At 44.9% G+C, this 18977-nt stretch overlaps 1 protein-coding gene across 8 annotated transcripts in view; it reads left to right on the top strand.

Moving 5' to 3' along the window:
* The first annotated feature begins 5862 nt into the window (after positions 1–5862).
* DRC8 (dynein regulatory complex subunit 8) overlaps positions 5863–18977 on the top strand; it is a 47078-nt gene continuing 33963 nt past the window's right edge. Inside the window, exon 1 of one of the 8 annotated variants that reach the window (XM_075445567.1) lies at positions 5863–6038. In XM_075445567.1, coding sequence (XP_075301682.1) covers positions 6011–6038 — 28 coding nt within the window. In that variant the 5' untranslated portion in view covers positions 5863–6010. Of the gene's footprint in view, positions 6039–6195; positions 6260–6358; positions 6466–18977 lie in introns of those variants that run through there. The other 7 variants (XM_075445555.1, XM_075445545.1, XM_075445587.1 and 4 more) reach the window with 7 other exon arrangements.

Genomic DNA, 18977 nt, shown 5'->3' on the forward strand with positions numbered 1-18977 from the left:
TTAATGGGACTTGTTATAGAATATGATTTTCTCCCTTACCGTCCTACTGTAGATTTAAAAGGATGATACTACAAAAATTCTCCAAACATTATCTTCACAAGCAGATGGTCTAGAATTTCTTTTAATAAATTAAAACTTGCATTCTGAAAAAAAACCCAGAAAAATCTTAAGTGCTTAAATTGATAGGTTTTCTTATATCCAGGTTTATTTTGGTTTTGATTATTGCTAACCTACTGAGTACAGCAACATCTCCATGCTCAAATAATCTTGACAGATGATCTAAAATAAAGTAGTTCTGCTGCTCATGCACTAGGAGGATTTTCCTAACTATTAAAAAGTATTATATCATGCCTCATGCAAACCGATTAAGTGCTATATATGATCATTCAGATGTGTAACCTTAGTTCCTCCTCTCATCCTAAAGCTAACTACTCCTGTGTCACAGCTGACAGCTTTGTAAAATGTACTTTGGGCCAGCTTACCCATGCCATGGTCTTTATACCCTTAAATTGCATGTGATCATATAACAAACAATGAAATAAGAGCTTTTTTTAAAGGCTGACTTCACAGTTAGTACCATAAACATAGCTCCAGTGTTCAACATTCCCATTCAATTGTGATTGTCCAAATGTCAGTCTGAAATCTATGATTTGGTGTTTTTCTCATACATCTCTATTTTTACACAGCTTCTACATAACTACATTATTAGAGGGCCTCCCTTAAATATTACGCAATGATCAAAGAGTCTTGCTTTTTTAAGAACACCAAAACAAGCCTCCTGGGTCATAGCAAAGGTCCGTCCCGTTGAGTATCCTTTCTTCTAGCGAGGCCTAAAGCAGGCGCTCAGTGGAGAACCAGGCAAACGGGTTTCTTGAATTCTGTCTCTCTCAGCCTCCTACAAATGGTTTGTGATTCAAGGACCTCCTGAGCTAGGGACGTTAAAGAGTATTTCCACTCGTAGGTTTTTCTTCTTTTCTTCCTAAGTACGTAAATTCAGTGATTTGATAGTATGTTATCTGGGGATTTTTTTGGCATGGTATTGAAACGTGAGCAAAGAACTTTTTCAAAAGAAACAGAGAAGGGAAGAATGGAGTTTGCATTCGTGTTGCCAACGTCATTGCTTTTGTCTCTCGCAAGAGCAGTTCCACTGACGATGCCTTGCTGCTCCAGAAGTCCCTTATTTCTGAATTTCATGCTGCTGGCTGACACCTTGTAGGCTCCGGAGGAACACAGGTGTCTTGGATATGGAAACCAAGGTTGTCATTCGAGGAAGCAGGCTTTCTTTACCAGTATGGGGCCCTTGAACTTGGCTCAGTGTTCAGTGGCGAGCCCCCGCTGCCTGTGGAGCACGGGGAGAAGTACTCATGGCAACCCGTGTTGCTAGGCAGATGGATGATTGTGTTTTGTTCCTGCCACCGTGTTCTCAGGGATCCTGGCTTCACTTTGAGATATAATTAATGGTAATAAAGTCTGAAGGTTAAAATACGTGGATCTCCAGGGCCATTTCTGTGCCTGGGTGGGATGGAGAACAGCATCCTGGCGCTTACATGTAACAGCGAGAGGTTTTTTCTGCTGCAGCTCTTCAGGCATAGTCCCCGAGGCCGAGTGCTGCCAGTAGCTCCTTGACATTGAGGAATATTGCTGAGGGAAAGAAATGCTTCCTTTTTTCTAGTAACTCATTTTTAATGCTCAGTCACTTTTCCTCAAATGCAGCTTTGCTGAAGCTGGACTGGAGCAGCTAAAGATCCATCGGATTGCAGCTGTGTATGAGCAGCAAGAAATATGTGCCAGGACACTTCCAAAGCCATCCCGTGGACCAAGAAGGATTTGAGATGCTGTTATTATAAGTGGCCTTCAAACCTATTTTTCCCTCTTCTTTCCTTCTGAGTTTTACATACAGACTCAGCCAAACAACCACTGAGCCTTCTCCCTCTAAAAGAACATCTCACCCTTCCTGCCTTCCTCGCTTCTAATTGCAAGGCCCAGCTTCCTGGCTGTGCTGATTCAGACACTTGTCAGACCCTTTACCAAATTTCTTAATACGGCAGAAAATTATTCACTTTTTGATGGATTGTTTTTTTACTACTTCAGTGACTGACATCTGCTCTCAATGAACGGCAGAGCCAGCACAAGGTAGAAGGACGTGCAGCCAGCAGCAGAGAAGGAAGGGCAAGACTTGAAGAAAGAGCTGGATCCTCCCCTTTCAGCATCGGTGAACTCCACATATCTCAAGGAATAATACCCTGACATTTTATTTAAGAGATCAGATTTTGGGCTTCTAGATTTATTACCTGTATGAAAAATCAAGGATCTCCCTTGCCAATTTATGTGCTTTTTGCTGTTCTGTAGGCCAGAGCAGGAAAACTTTTATTTTTTAAAAGGAAAACCAAAGGATGATAGATAACGTCAATACGAAAATACCAGCAGCCTGGAAGAGGTCAATGGTAGAGCCAATAATAGTGGGCATGCCTATCTGTCTGTCTCTACCCACTCTGTTAGGCTGCTCTTCAGCTGGTCCAAGCACAGGATCAAAGCCTGCAGTAACAAAGAGAACAAGCCAGAAGAGAAGCTGTCTTCCCTCCCACACATCAAGGAACGAGGTAGCTGCTTTCAGTGTAATTTACCCAAAATCTGAGATACAGCATAGGCAAGGAATGATGGAGTCTTTTTCTCATTTTTATCTGGTTGCTGTGTATCATTTGGGTGAGCAGATAATGTTCAGATAATACTCTGTTTTGAAGAAGCTGTTTCTGAGTCACTTGGATCAGCTGCTGATGCCAGAGGAAGAGTGGAATGAAGATGCCAAATCCACTTGGGTCATTCGTGTCATATTGGTGACAAAAGGTGCTGTGACATGGGAGCCCCTCCTGAGTGGTGGGGCTGTACCCATTAGCTACGTCCTGCCGCAGGATCATAGCTGCTCATTTGCTTTCTCTGTGAAGGGCAAATGAATGTGCTTCCTCGTGCCTTCAGTTGTGTGGTCCCCAGGGACCCGCGGAGGGAGTTCCACACTGAAGGTCTCCAGCAAGTGTCTGGAGCAAAGACGTGTCCAAATGCTGCGACTCTGAAGCCATGGGGGACACACATGCTGCTTTGTAGGACGTTGCTACACCTCCTTGAACAACTCTGTCTTTTATATTGCTTCTCCCTTTATGGAGCTGCTTTTTACTGCTGAACAAAATTTCTGAACATATGCATGGAAAACAGACAAAATGTGTGATAGAACCCTGATAGCTGAGAGGAATGTATGTGATGAAATTAGGTGCAGAGGCACATCTATTAGATTTCAGTGGATTCAGGCTTTATGTCAACAGTGCTGGTTTCTTCCATATTTTTCCCTGAGATATTTTTTGACATTTTTTTAAATGAAAAATTACAAGTTTAAAAGGGTATGTTCTCTTCAGAGGAGCTCTTTAAAGATCTTGCATGCAGCAGCTGATATTTCAAGCTGTTGAATTAGTAATTCTGGGTTTCCTTTTGTACTTGTCTGTGCCAAAATGCGATTAGTTGTTTCAGCCCACTCATACCCTTGGTTTGAGATGTCTGTGCATTAAGTTAGAAGGGAAACAGTTATGTGGTTCAGGTCCAATATTTGATCTCCATTATAATTGTTAACATTTTTTTTCCTACATAGATTTTTCAAGATATGTTGCCAGGAAATCTTAAAGCAGTGAGTTCTCATTTTGAAGTGCATTCTCATTCCATATTTTGTTCTGCTGCGGGAGACAGGGAAGACACCAAAGCACTGTGTGTCAGGAATTGGGGAAAGAAGTGGAAACGCGTGCTGACACTTGGCTGCAAGCTCCTGAAAGCAAAAGGAAACTCCAGGCTGGCGCAGATGATGCAAGCGAAGCACTTTGATTTACAGTCATTGTCCTGAGTGGACTCTCAACAACATGGGCAGGGCAGGGCAGCGCAAAATACTGTTTGCTGAAATTAGTATTAGCTGTAAGTCACAAAAGATTCTGCAGTTAGGCTGAAGGTATCACACTTAACAAGTACAAACATGCAGGATTTGACCAACACTTTGATATACTTGGAACAACGCTCTCCCCGAGGAGCTGTTGTAGCAGCTCCTGAGGGCCGGAGTCAGCTGCTCCAACGGGACGTAGCCATTGTGGCATGCACAAGGTGTCAGAGCTGTTACGTACTTCACGATTTCCCCTTTCCTGATCGGCTTTTAGACACGGCTTTCGTTACCACCCCTCTTGGAGGAAACAAAGACAAGTGCGTGTCAAAGAGGAAAGGGCGGTGAGGAAAGCCAAGCGCAAGCCCTGGTGAAATTGCTGGGAAGATGCTAAAGGCAGCGGCCGAGTTACTGTCTTATCACGTCACATTTGCAGTGACTCACTTCAATTCAGGGGCGACTGTAAAAACACAAGACTCTCAATAAATCTGCACAATAGGCAATATTTGCATCTATTTTAAAGCTGAATGTTGTTCATATTTTGGGTACGGATTTGGCATGAAAACACAAATGACTAGAATAGAATTTTTTAAACCTTTTATTAGGGAAATATTGTAAACACTTTGAATTAGTGTAGCATTTGTAGAAGAGCTGTAAATGTCCTACAATGAATCAGGTGATCTGGAAAACAACTTAAGAAATCTAATGCTGGGCACAGTATCCAAGAACATGAAATTCCACATTTGAGGTAGGGGAGGGAAGACACAAGAAAGCTCTGCCAAAACAACATATATCACCCTTTTCTTCAGTTTCAAACATGTGACTGATCCACCACCATAGATCTACAGCCAGGAAAGACAAAGGTTTTCTGGATGGAGGGGCTGAGGGAATGAGAAATGGGATCCCTGTAAGACTGAAAGATAAGGGCCTTTGCTTCTGCTGCTGCATCCTCCAACTTCAGCTGCCGTGCTGTTCTCACCAAAACTTCTGTTACCAATTTGAGAGGAAGCAAATCCATGCTACTCCCCTAGTCAAACATGTAATTTGAAGTATCTAGTCACTTTAATAAACTGTTCAAGTCCGTAGAGAAGCTTTCAGAGGGATCAGCTTTGTTAGAGAGCATAATCAGCTGTTTTCCCAACAGAGTAAAGATGTATTGGCTTGGGTACCTATTATACCCTCTTTTCTCTGAGCCACGTTCAATAAAAACACAGAAATAAATGGCTAAAAGGCAAACAGCAAATGTTACAATGTTATTAAGAAGTGATACTCGTAAAGCGAAGAACCTCTGCTTGGCTTCAATGCGCTTCTTGAAATTTCAGGCTCCCACAAATACTGCGCACGCCGTAACTGTTCGCCTGGGAGGTGGGGATGAGCGCAAGGAGGAGCCATCCACGCCGGCTCCGCAGAAATTTAACATCCGACAAACAAGCACCTGCTGCGGGGAGGACAAGGTTTTAGTTCCAGGAATTTCATAAATATTTATTTTCTACGAATACATGGTTGCATCTTGCTGGAATATTTATATTTTCTCTACTTTCACAGTTGTTTCAGAGTCAGAAGAACCAGGCATCGCAAACGTGTCTGCTAATGCACACAGCTGAATTTAAACGGCACAGTTCTGGTTAATATCGCTGAGACAGAAAATTTCAGCTGTTTCAGTGCAATGGCAGTGAGAACAAAATGTTCCTTCGCTTTCTAAAGCTCAGACACACGGAGATCTCTGGGGTAGCTCGGAAAGCTCCATTTTTAAGAGAAACGGAGTGCCGGGAGGTTTCAGGGGCTCGCAGGCCCCACGGCGCTTCGCTCCCCTCCTCCATCCCTTCGGCGCAGCGGCGAGCGAGGCCCCGAACCCCGGCGAGACCCCGGCCTCCGCGCTGCGGGCCAGACCTCGGGCCTGGCGACGCTGCGGGGGGAACCGCGGCCCCCTGCCCGCTGTGGCGACTTCCATCGCCCCCCCCCCCCCCTTGCTTTCGGCTGCCAAGGCTGCAAGCCAAGCGCCTTCCCGGGCGGGGGGAAAGCGGCCGCGGCCCGCAGCCGGCCTCGGGAGGAGAGGGCCCGGCCAGGCCCGCGTCGCCATGGCGACCGCGCGGGGCCGCCGCCATGGCGGAGAAGGAGGGGAGCGGCGAGGGTGAGGCCGGGCTGGCGGGGGGGGGACGGGGCTCGCCCCGGCCGGGGGTGCGAGGGGCTTCCCGCCCTGCCTGGGGGAAGCCGGCGGGCCGAGGTGCCGGGAGCCCCGGGGCTGCGGTACGGCCGCGCAGGGCCCGCCGGGAGGCGGCAGCGGCGGCCGTCGCCCCGCAGAGCCGTTCCCGGGTGCGCCGGGCTGCCGCTGCCAGGAAGAGCGAATGTGCGGTAATCTGAAGAATGGATTCCTTCGTGTTATTTAGGAAAAAACCCCAATATATTCCATAGAACAGCCCTGTACAAATGGTTGGCGTGGGTGGTGCTAAGTAATTTGGTTTTGGTGGAAGTATTTCTGACCTGCGCCTTGCAGTACAGATACCTTGCAGAAATTAAGACATAAGACTGATGCAGCTTCAGTGAGGAATGTGCTAAAGGTAGTATTTCTCTTATATTGTTTTTCACTTTTGGTTAGGCTCGCAAAAGCGCATTTTTTTGCATCTTCCCAGCTTTGCAGACGAAGCTTTTGCTTCGTTTCGTTTCATTTCATAAGCACAGTGCTGGCAGAGGGGGAGAGAGATGCTGGGATAACAGCCTAGAAGTCTGCCGAACCATCTGAGAGGAGGGAGTCTGGTGTTCTGGCAGGATAACAGTAATATTGGGAAGTTCTGGCTCCAGATATTTTGGGCACCCATACGGAGATTTTTGCATCATTTTGTCTATCCGCAGGCCGAAACTCTCAGAGAAGGAAGGTCCTGGGTTTCTGATTGCTTGATTAATGGCTTTTAATGCTGTTTTTGTAGTTTCAAAGTGAGAATACTTTGTAAGAAGTGTAATTACTGTATTACTGAAGACAGTCTCTCTTGTTTGTGGGTTGGTTTTTTTTTTACGCTTAATGTTTTTTAACATCCTGTAAACACTATTCCCAATAGAGTATCAGGTGTCATCCTCCACAGGAAAATTGTGCCGTCATCCCAAATGACCTTGCCCCATAAACTCCATTCCTGGCCCTGACAGACTCCCCAGCCGCTCATGGACAGTGACATACCTGGGCTTTGGTTTCTTGTCTGTGGAATGAGGACAATAACCTGTGCCCCACGGACAAGGCACCTGACTTGCCTTCTATCTCTCATGAGAGTCACAGTCTGTTATTAAGCAAACTGGTTACTTATTGCTCTGTAAAGGTGTCTCATTATTATTAACACGGTCAAGGCTGGGGTAGGCTGGCAGTCAGTGTCTCGTTAAACTGCAGAAGCAATCCCATAAGAATGAGTCGCTTACACTCATTTCAGAGTTGCTATTAGACTTCTTGCAGATAGCAGTTGGAGGGTTGATTAGGATTCCCCGATTCTGGATTCATGCATCGATCATGCTTTCTTCTGACAAGCATTCCATATCTGTGCAAACTGGAACTTTTACTTCATCATGCTTCAAACAGAACAATAACAGTGGTTGTATTGTCAAATAATTAGTCTTTAGGGTATTCCTCTCAGTTCTTTGCAGAACTGCCGTTCCACCAGCTTTCACGGTAAAGGTTTCCCTTAGGTCCTATTATTTTCAAGTTTTATCTTCTTCAAAGTTAAAATGCCTGCTTAAATGTTTTACAGACGTACAGGATGTACATAAGGAAAAACGGTGAACGGCCAAATGCTGCAGCCTCTTGTACATCATGTTACTCACCTGAGTATTACTCTCTTAACTTACACAGTTCTTGTGAATAAAATCTTGTATGTGCATGAGTGTTAATGGGATCATGCCCATACTGTCTGTAGCTACGTGTTTTATGTATGAATTTATATCGTTACGTTTGTGCTTTCAACATTGTTTAATGTTTTTTCTTCATACCCGTCTGATTACCCTAGACTGTTTGCATAATCTTCTCTTCTGTGTATTTGTCCGTATCTTCCCTCCTATCGTTCTGTTTCTTTACCTTTTTCTGCTGCTTAATTCAGTCTGTCTGTTCTTCCATTTGCTCTCAGATACTTCCTTTGTAATTTGACATAAGGTGTCACATTTTCTAAGTTTTACTATCTCTGATCTCAATACTGATGTTGCTAGAACCTGAAAGCAGAATGTCAGACCAGTAGTGCCTGAAGTAGAACTAGACAGGAGACAAGACATATTTTTCTGCAGCTGGGATTTAAGAAATCACATGGAAGTACATAAAGGAGAGAATGCTCACTGTTCCTATATCATTATGGTGATGTTATGTAATTGATCAGTATTAGATTTTTTCTGAGACCATATTCTTTGTGCTAGTTAGCACATGTTTAAAATGCAATTAATAAGTCATGAATTTTAATCCAAAAGGAAGTATGTTAAATAGTCTGAGATCCTGTTTCACCCACTTATGCCCATATGGAACAGAATAGCTGGTTCTGGATAACAGATGTCCTCCAGAAAGGTACCCGATTCTGGTGCGAAGGCTGATGGAGGTGGAGAACAACCATTCTGCGATGATGGTGTTCTCCGGCAAATGATTAGTAGTTGTTCTGGGTAGTTTGAGTTACAGCTGTGATATGCAATCAGGCCTTGCAGATCTTCTTCCCCGCTAAAGGAGCAGTCATCTGGAGGTCGTTAGTGGAGATGGGAAAGAGTTCTCACTCCAATTTTAGTGCCTTATGTAAATGAAATAACAGTGTGTTCAAGCATACATATGTATCTGCTCTTTAACTCCTTTAGTTTGCTGCCTGGCACGCTGGTGAAGTCGGAGGTTTACTGGACCGTACATTTGGTAAGAACAAGCTACACATCCCATTCAACTTCCACCTTCTTGCAAAGAAGCAGAGTGGCCCCGACTTCACCTGCCCTGACGAATCCTCCTGCGGCTGGAGGTGGGATCGAAACCTTTCCTCTCCGTGTCACCTGGCTCTGCCTGGACTCTGTCACTAGAGATACTGAGAATGTGCTATCACTGCGCGTTCTGCTTTAATCAGGTTGCAGGTCCAAGCTCAGAGAGCCTAGTAGTTGCCATGAGCACCATAGGCACTTGTAACCATTAATTCTGCTCGGAGCACACTGAATGAACATGGGAGTTGCAAACCTGACACAGAAAAGCGCTTGAGCTGTGTATGGCTTTGGGGAGTCCTGCTGCATGGGATAATGTGGTGCACGTGACGCTTCAGAACGTGAGTACGTTTAAGGGTCATGCTATATTGAGGATTTTAAAATGTATTTTTGAGGGTTTCACAAATAAGCATCAGCATTTGAAAGGTACAAAACCCATGGATTAAACACTCACAATAGACCTTCAGGTTAAAGTAGTCTGGACAAATTATCTCTAATTTAAAAAGTGGCAGTGTTTCGTTTATGGAAAAAATACAAAGTTAGTATGAGTTGTTAAAAATAAGTAGCTTTCCTAGGGCTAAAGCAAGGAATATTACAGCTCTAGGAGAAAATCTAAATATATGAGATCACTTAGGAAATCAGTGTGCAGTTTTATCACAGTGGGATTTACAGATGAACACTATGAATATTTTGATATCCTCTTGTTGACATTGCTGTGAGAAATTACATGAGAAGAAAAGTTTATAGCTTTTATTAGACTGTAATGCAGTTTAACATGCACCTAGACATCAATCTGAGTTACGTTTTAATATTTCTACTTACTTGAGGCTGAAACAAAATATAAATTATGTCCATCTCCCATGGACAAATGCAGGCTGTAGATCTGATCCTCTTGGCTATATTCCTGCAGTAAAAGTTGATCTTGAATGGGTGTAGAATAGGTAATTGCAGATTGACAGGTTTCTTGTCTCCATGGTGCATAAAATGGCAGAAGTTTTTCAGTTTGGCTCTACTTCTAGCTGACTTATTGAATAAAAAATTGGCTGTTGTGCAGGAAGGCTTTAAACTTTTTTGTGTTTTAAACAATGCCAGCCAGCAGATCCGCAGTGCTGACAGGGAGCTCGAGAACTCCCACAAATTATCTTTTCCAACAATAGTTAACATGTTATTAAGAATTTCCGTGTCTACATACTAATTATTCAAGAGATCTGAGGGATTGGGGTTTGTTTTTTTTTTTTTTTGCAATTTGGGAGTACCTTTATTTTTTGTGAACAGATCCCACTTCGTTGCTCTTGGTGGTAAGATGCGGCAGGCTGAAGGCTGTGGAAGGGGAACGGTCTTTCGGGTAGCGGAGGTCTGACATGGACCTGTTTTTGGATATGCTTGACCGAGACGCTGTGGGCTCAACAGATGGGGTCCGGCTGCCGCCGTTGCTCCTGCCATGGGGGTGCGGCTGGGGAGGGGGCAGAAGCTGAACAAAGCTCCTCCAGCCTGGCCCGTGTGGAGGTGGGCCTGGTGCTGGCTCGGCAGCGGACTCAGGAATGGCACGAGGTGGTGGGAGATGGGGCCAGGGGGGCCGCAGGAGGTGAGCATCGAGCTCACAGGTGCCCAGGCAGGGGTGAAGGCTGCTGGCAGGGCAGGGGGTACCCAAACCTGCCTCTGTCGCCCACGGCTTCCGAGGTTGGATTGCGGGCTACCTGACAGGTCTTAGGAGGTGATTTTGTAAATGGTCTTCAATTGTAAGTGTCCATCTTTAAGAAAATATGGACTTGTTGGAAATGTGACATCCAAGGTGTTCAGTGTTACATAGGTGTGGGTGGTATGTGAAAGCCCCATGATCATAAGAGTGGATGAATGTAAGATTGGAAGGGATTTCCTTCAGTCCAGCCTGGGGCTGATATACAGCCGTAACTTTCAAAAGCTTACCAAGCGCTGTTTTAAAAATGGTAAGGATTATTGTGTCACTGGTGTGGGGTCAAAGGACGTTCTGGACCGCTACTGCTGATGGTGAGGTTGAAAATTAGACGTGAATGCTGAAATTTATCCCTGAACAGCTGGTATCTTTTTTTCCCTTGTTTGCCAGTTTTCTCCTTAGCTTTGCCTGCCTCAAATGGTGATAGAAGTGAGCCTTATTCCCCATTGATGATAAATGTAAATGTCTTAAATTTGTCAGCTGAAATGCTGTTCAAATTCAGAATGTTACTCTTAGGCAAACAAAAAGAAAATTGGAGGTTCATATTCATTCACGATATGTAAAGAAAGTGATTTAGCACTGCAAGTGATACTTTCAAGACAGCTCTTTAAAAAACCAAGCAGCTGCAGCAACCCCCTGTCATCCGTTGCCATTTAGTTTCATGGTCGCAGTCTGCCTTTGCGTGGTCGAAGCCCTCACGCCAGAGTAGTACAGGCAGAATTGCGGCCAGTCTAGAGACTGTATTTTTTTAAACCCATTTGAGGCCCTGTCGGGCCAGCTGAAGGGCTCGTGATACGTTGCATAATAACAGCATGTGTTAAAAGTCATACTTAAAAACCCTCATCCGCCCATTAGACTGTAGACAATTACGGTTCTTTGAACAGAAGAAAGTTTACAGACTGCTGTGTGCTAGCAGCACTACTGTGGTGCTGTAGTTAAACTTTATAATGCCTTATGCTTAAAATAAATTAATTCTCAGAGCACTAACATCCACTTGATTCTGGCCCCCGGTTCCTGACCACTTGAGCAATCAGCGTGCAGAGGCGTGCTGAATTTGCGAGCTGTTTGGTGCTGCCACAGGCGCGATGAGGTGTACGCGCGCGCCGGTGGTGAGAAGGGGTCCGGCGCGCTGCTGGGGCCATCCCACACCCCTGGCAGAGCCAGCGGCCGTCACGGGGCATGGGGCAACGTGCGTTGCCGCGTTTTGGCCAGGCTCGGTGTGGCACATACGTGGTTTAGGCTGTGAGTGTCGGAGTTGCCCTTTGTGGCTCTGCCACCTGTTTCTGGGGCCAGTGCTGGGGAGAGTCCCGGAAAAATGGAGGCAAACGCCTTCTGCGACCACGCAGCGTAGCAGCAGGGGTTGTGCCCTGCCGGTGCCGCAGCCTGTGTTAGCTTTTCCTTTTCAGCAGTGGCTGAAGGTACAGCAAGACTCTCAGCATCACCAGGAGAGCTATATATCCTCGCAGGGCAGGTTGCTGTTGGTGATGAAAGAGAATAGAAGTGTGGGGTAGACATAACTCTTTCGTTATATCCTAGGTGTGGCTGGGATGAAAGATATGGAACAAATTGCAACCGTGGAGATGACTGTTTTTTCCAGCTCTGAGCTGCAACAGGAGTGCTGACTGGCACAACTGTGAGTTGGGAATCCAGGGATGTGCAAGACATCCCTAATGGAGATTTATGCTGAGCTTCTCTCTGCCCTGTGAAAAGGGAGACTATATGCCGTGGGTGTTGAGTTTAAAAAAAGTGTCACAATTATTTTTTGCAGGCTAACAAACGTCAAGTGCTGGCATTTCTTTCCCTGTGCTGTAGGAAGGAACATCATGACTTTCCTTAAGAAAAGTATAAGATATTAATTGTATATTATCTGTGAATCACAGGCGTACAGGACGCAATCCAGATCTATGCACAGATGGGGCTTCCCTGCTTTCATGGATGACTGGAGGCACATCTCCATCCTCTGCTCAGAAGAGAACTTTATACCAAAAGGAAAGAATTTTCCCCCATCATTCTGTTCCATGATGGTGTGACAAAGCGTGTTGTTTCACTGCCCTCCCTGTCGGTTGCCTGCAATGGCAAGTATTTGGCAGCTTGTCTGTGGACACCAGCTAGCAGGAGGAGAGCTTTGCTGTCAGAGCTGGACCTGTGCAAACGATGAGGGTGAGGGATATTACTCAGGGCTTGCTGCTTTGGCTCATGAAGCTCCAGGCTTTGTGAAGTCAGGCTCAGCCACCTCCTGAGTAGGTGCAGAATGATGATGTGCTCGGCTGGCTGAAATCTGGGTCATGATTGAGACCTGTTAGGTCCAATTTAGATACATGTTTCTTCCCGAGAGTCCTTATTGCATGCTGCTTCCAAACTAATAATCTGCAACGCTTGTGAAGCCTGTGGAGCTACAGTGGCATGGTTATGGCCAGCTGCCTGGGAAGACAGGCAGGGCCAAATCCTGAGAGCCATGGTTGAACATTTCATGCTGTGTCCTGATTGTTGCTCTGAAAATGTTACAGCTACTCCTGAGGTAACATGTTTGACAGCTTATAAAACGAAAGTGCGTGTTGTTATGGTGCAGGACTCAGTAGCTTTTTCTGTCCTGTAAGGTCACTCTGTCCCATCCCAGAGTCTTGAAGCCCACCTCATCCAACCTTTCCCTCCGAGAAATGATAAAAGGCAAAATGGGTTTGAGGCAAAAAAGTAAGTTTCAACAGATGACCAAATATTAGGGAAAAAAAAAAAGAAACTGGCTTTTCTGCAAGGACTCTGCAACAGCAAATGCACAAAGTGCAGGCAAACAGACCTGTGTGAGAGCTGGGAAGAGAGGAACTGTTATGGTCAGGCTAGGTGCTGTTGTATTTTGAAAGGTGCTCACGAGGACTGCCAAGCGTTTCTGCTGTAAGTAATGGTGACTCCAGGTGCTTTCAGGCTCTAAGAAATTATCCCTAATTTTTATCTGAAGTTTGGGCATACACAGGGCATACCCCACGTGCATTCCTGCTGGTTCCCAGTGCTATGTACTCTCCAGCAACCACAGGCAATAAGCTGCATGTTACTGTCCACAGCATGACCCTGCCCTGTTTAATACGGGGGTGGCAGTGGGTGAGGATACAAGGAGTAAGGCACTTAAGAAGGTCAGGTCAAGGCATTAGCTCTCGCTATTGACTGTTTCAGAGCTCAGAGAGACTTTGTGCTCAGGGTGATAAAAATCTGTAAGCTGTAGCGATGGGGAGAGGTGCAAGACACAGCAAGGTGCTTGTCGCTGGGCGCTAAGTGCCGTACCCCCCGCAGCCAGGGGACAGCGGGAGATGGCAGCAGGCGCTCTGGGCTGTGCTGTGGTGGACCTGCACGCGGTCTGTAGAGCAGCAGCAGAACAACAGTAAGTTGGAGCTGGAGGAGGGCTGGGTGCCACGTATTTGCTTGTCCACTTCTCTGCTACTTACAGGTAGTAATCCTTCAGCACAGTATCATCCTGGCTGGTCAGACAGAGAGCAGGAAAGCTGACGGTGCTGCTGTGTGTGTGGGAATCCAACTTCCATTGCCATTTCCCGATGGAAGGACTTCTGCCTGCTACCACCAGCGAGGCAGTGGGTGATGGCCTCCACTGGACCATTTTCCTTGCAGCTGTAAAAGGAATGCTGTAGCTTGGCTTACAAATTACTCACTAGAAAACATGTCAGAATGTCTTGCAATTTTAACCTGAATTAGGCCAACTTGTTTTTTTTTTTTTTCTGACTTTTTTTTTCTGGGTGTGCTGCTAGGTCTGGAAAACTTCGTCAGCAAGATAATCTGGTGCCGTATCCAAGTCCTGGCCCCAGCCTGCACACTTCCATTTCCAAGGCCTGAACTAGCCTGTCTTGGCTAGGTGCTCCTATGGGCCACTGCCTGTGTGCTTGCAGCAGCTCAGGAATCCCTGCCAGAGTCTGCCTCGTCTTAATTGCTTTGACCGGGAACGTGATGCATGCTGCGTCGCAGATGCATGGTCGTACCAACCAGCCAGCCACTGCACCTCCATTTCTCCTCTTTGGCAGACACAGACCAAATGACAAATTTGTTCTGTGCAGTGAAAGTAGGAAGGACTCCTTCCATGCCACCCCACCCAACAAAAACTGAAAAATTGATCACTCGCCAAACCTCAGATAAGTGCTTCAGGTTTGAGAAAATTGAGCTCAAGCTGAGTACAGCTAGGTAGTATTCCTTGATCATTTCCCAGGATTGCAGGCTTCTCTGCTGATGCTTATGAAGACTGCTGCTTCAATATGTATAGATATATATGTAGATACAGCTTACAGTAGGTTGCCTACAGTAAAAATATCAGGTCATATTTTGTTGCCGCTTTTCCTGGGATGCATGAAGTGCTGTCACTGACGTGGATTGGTGTGCACCTGTGTTGCATCACCCAGACTAACTGCCTACAAGGGAGTGGAATTTTCCCTAGCAAACTGTATGACTGTAGCATCCTTCCCCAGTAGGTCCCAGGATTGTGTAGACTGAGCTTGCCCTCACCAAGAAGCTGCTCAGGAACTCTTTGAGCGGCAGGAAGGAGGGATTTTCTTGCCTGTAGCGCAGGGGAGAGACTAATCACACACAGCACATGAAGACATGTGAAGATTATGATGCCAGAAGCACAAAGCTGGGAAGGGACGTTCAGCAGAGCAGATGGGTGCTGTCCCGGAGGGAACAGCGCTCCGGGCAAAGCGAGAAGAATCGAGTGCGGTGTCAGCCACCTCTGCCTGTGTGCATTTCTGCATCATGAACTCCGGCAGGCAGTAGGAAGGGCAGAGTCGTGTCCCTTACCACATCCTCAGCATGTGCTGCTGCTTTTTTTTTTTTCTTTCAGTGGCACCAAACTTGCAGTCTGTCTTCCGTATGCCTTCGTCACGAGCGAACCCGCCACGTGTCCAGCCCTGAAGAGCACTTAGCAGAGTTTTACAGCCTGTAAGAAGCACTGTATGACATTAGCAGGATTCCTCCTGGGACCCAGTCCCACTCAGCCGCTCCTAACTTGTGACATTCCCTGCTTCTCTTCCCTTCACTTTCAAGTTCTGCTTGGTTATAAATAGTTTCAGTAAGTTTAGAATAAGTTTGGATTGCCTTTTCTGTGTAGGAAGTCTTTACGCCTTTTATTGCTTTGACAAACAAATTGCAGTCCTCCATTCTGGGGATCTCCAGAAAGAATTGTGTGAAACCAGGGAAATGAATGCCTCTGTTCCAGAAGCCTGGGTGCAGGGAGGCTGTCAGGGTCATAGTGTAGGAAGTGATGCAGAAAATAGTGGTTTATTGGTCCCCTCCGACATATGGACCGTTTTGTGTTACAGCTGGCATCTGTCAAGGAATTTGCAGAAGTAGCAAGGGTGTCCCTTGTAATTTACCCTTCTCCATTCCCACAGGCAAATGTGTTATCTGCAGCAAGCCCAGGCAGGGGTTGTAGTTCCACTGGGGCTTCATGCTGATATACTTTGCCATCTGCATCCCCTGACTTTAAGAAATGCCGTGCAAGCTCTGGACAGAGCAAGCAAGCAGGATCCTGGTGAGGATGTGGGCCTCAGGCTGGGTGCAGCAGCTGTTCAAGCTGTTCTGTTGTGGTGCCTCAGGGCAGGTAGGTACTGAGGATACAGAGTGGTCTCTGTGGACTGGTGTGGGGGCTGTTTGCCCAGCACAGACCAGGCGAAGTAACGGCATCTTGCAAGAGCAGCCAGAATTGACAGCATTAAAGTGGGCCTGATGACCTACAAGGATGTGTATGTACCGCGAGGGAAAGAAATATTTTTTCCACTGGTGAAGAAGCATGTTTGATCCAGAAGGGAGGGCCGATTGACCATTACTCCAGCACCTCTGGGGAGAGACAACGGTGACAGGAACTTTGTGAACGGTGGATGTTCCCTTTTGAGGTCAATGACACTTGAATACAAACTGTGTTTTGGAGACAATGTGAACTATGGATTTAAACGCCTTTGGATATACTAGGTGATGAAAGGCATTGACTACAGCTTCTTTTCCAGCTTCATCTGGAATCCTCCATGGCTTGTTTTGTTCTATGTAATAGTCTCAGTTAGATTAAGAATTTTATGAGCAACTAGAAACTTGACTGCCTATCAATACAACAGTAGCTTCGGTACTTACTTTGTTTCTCAACAGTTGAATTAGTTTGCTAATTACCCCATTAGGTTTGTTAGTTTTGGTTCCCACGTGTATTAAAGCATCTGAATCTATGGTAGATTAGAATGCCATGGCATTTAAAATGCCATCTACTGAACAATCAAAACCTAGGATAACATTCAGGGTATCTTGTTTAATCAGGTAAAGTAGCTGTCAACTTGTAGCTCCATTAGTTGTCGCCAACTGACTGTCACAAACTGGATATATTTTGCATATCGGTATATTGCTGCATTTTTCAACTTTGAGGTTGAAATGCACAGTTGTTACATCTTTTTTTTAAAGTCTTTAATGAATTTGTCAACTTCTAACTGAAATAACCAAAATATTTTCATTGTGGTTGATCTGAACTCTTTTTATTTTTTTATTACTAACATAATTCTGTAAAATGATCTCATTTCCATAGCCAAAGCTGGAGTCAAGGTAGCACTTAATTTTTTACATCACTTTATTATGTATTTTGCCCATGTTACAACTGTCTTATGTAAAGAAGACTAAAAGGAAAAATTGTATTTAATATTTTTGTGTCAGAATTTGAAGTAGCTTTTGCAGTTAACTTTGCCACAGCCTTCATCAAACTGACAGCCTGTATTTTATTATAAGACATCAAGTTAATTACCTGATTTTTGTAAAATTCTGTATCTGCTGCTGGTGGTTTTGTTCTCATGGTTATTCGCACCACATACCATGGGGCTGTACTAAGATTGTTCTCACTCCTCTGAGAGCTCCGTTCTGTGTATCTGTTTTTAAATATAGTTCCTTTATTTTTATTCTCTATTAGTTTTCCATAAGGCAGTTACTGTGACGGAAACAACCAGGTAATTTTTCAGCTCTCACATGTACTACCATTAGGTAAAGAGGTGTGACCATAGGGTGAGGTTATGCTCTTAGTCCAAGGTTGCTCGCATACATGATGATGAGTGTAGGGTTTTGGTTTTGTTGATTCACACGTATGATGGGGTTTGCTTGGTTATCTAGATCGCACATGGTGTATGCTGCGACAAACATAAACAGCAGGCAGCAATGATACGGCTAGTTCTCAGCAATTCTGAAAAATGTGGAAGAAAAAGCTTTTGCTGTTCTTGAGACGTCATTTTTCCTTCTTTGAGAATGCTTGAAAGTGACCTCTGCAGAAACCAGTTAAGCTTTTTTATTCTTTTACAGGAAACAGACTAAAATTCAGATTGCCTAAGTATCGTCTGTGCTAACATGGGATGCTTCCCATCCAGGAGAGAAAGCATTATCCCTTTCCAGAGTCTGCAGGCCATAGCGTGGATCCCTGAACCGGGGCAGGTACCACTGTCAGTGAAGTCCTCAGCCTTGTCATTTCTTGGGAACTGGCGTATACCAAATTCCATGAAGCTGCATCTTTCATCTCTTCATTCAGTCTGAATGGCTAAAGTCAGGTGACACATTTCTCGTTGGAGCCATCAATATTTAGCATCAACCTGTTTTCTTCAGATTGCAGTTCACGAATGTCTTTATCCCTGTTTTGGAGGAATCAAGCTGCTTTATAAACCTCTTGTTTTTCTTCAAAATCTGCTTGATTTGTGTCTCCAGAATGAAGACTCTTCAGTGAGCACATATCTTAAGTTATTTCTTTATGTATCACAAGACACAAAGAAAGAACACTGCGTATTCCGCAAGCTTACAGCTTAATCATATTGTTCCTTTCTTTTCTGGTATCTAATATATTAATATAATACATGCTATAGGAGGTACAGAGTAGAGATGAAAATATTCCGTTGCCTCAGTATTTTTAAAGCACGGCATACAATTACTGTTTCAGCACATTAGGCTGACTGTACATTAGGCTTCCTCTGAAATTAAGAAGGTTGCTAAAAAAAAAATTTAATGTATGCCTTTTCTTCTACAGAGCAGAAAGGCCTTGCCAATAAGTCAGATTCAAATAGCCTTGAGATTGTTTTCCTCAGTAATTTCCTTAAAATAGAATTAGTTAAATGCTGTAAGGTTTTCTTCTTTGGGGCGGGGCAAGATTTCTGAGTTACTTTTAAGTGAGTCACGCTCCCTCCACTTAACATGAAGGCAATACAAACATTTGTGGCATAATAATTTAGGGAGTTCTATGCTTTGCTTTGGATTTAAGAAAGAGAAGCAGTAGCATGGGAACACCTCATGCTGATGTCATCACCAAGAATTCATCTTGGGATGCTGCACTGGCTTTTCCTTTTTGTTCTGGAAACACAGTGTTTCGATAAAACTGATGAGCTTATTGGACAGTGTCTGAGATTTCACCCGTGCTGGTGATGCTGAGTGTTGTGACTGCTTTTTAATATCTTGACCTAGGTGATAGTCCAGGTA

Source organism: Opisthocomus hoazin, chromosome 2 (genome assembly GCF_030867145.1).
Source record: "Opisthocomus hoazin isolate bOpiHoa1 chromosome 2, bOpiHoa1.hap1, whole genome shotgun sequence".
Classification (NCBI taxonomy): Eukaryota; Metazoa; Chordata; class Aves; order Opisthocomiformes; family Opisthocomidae; genus Opisthocomus; species Opisthocomus hoazin.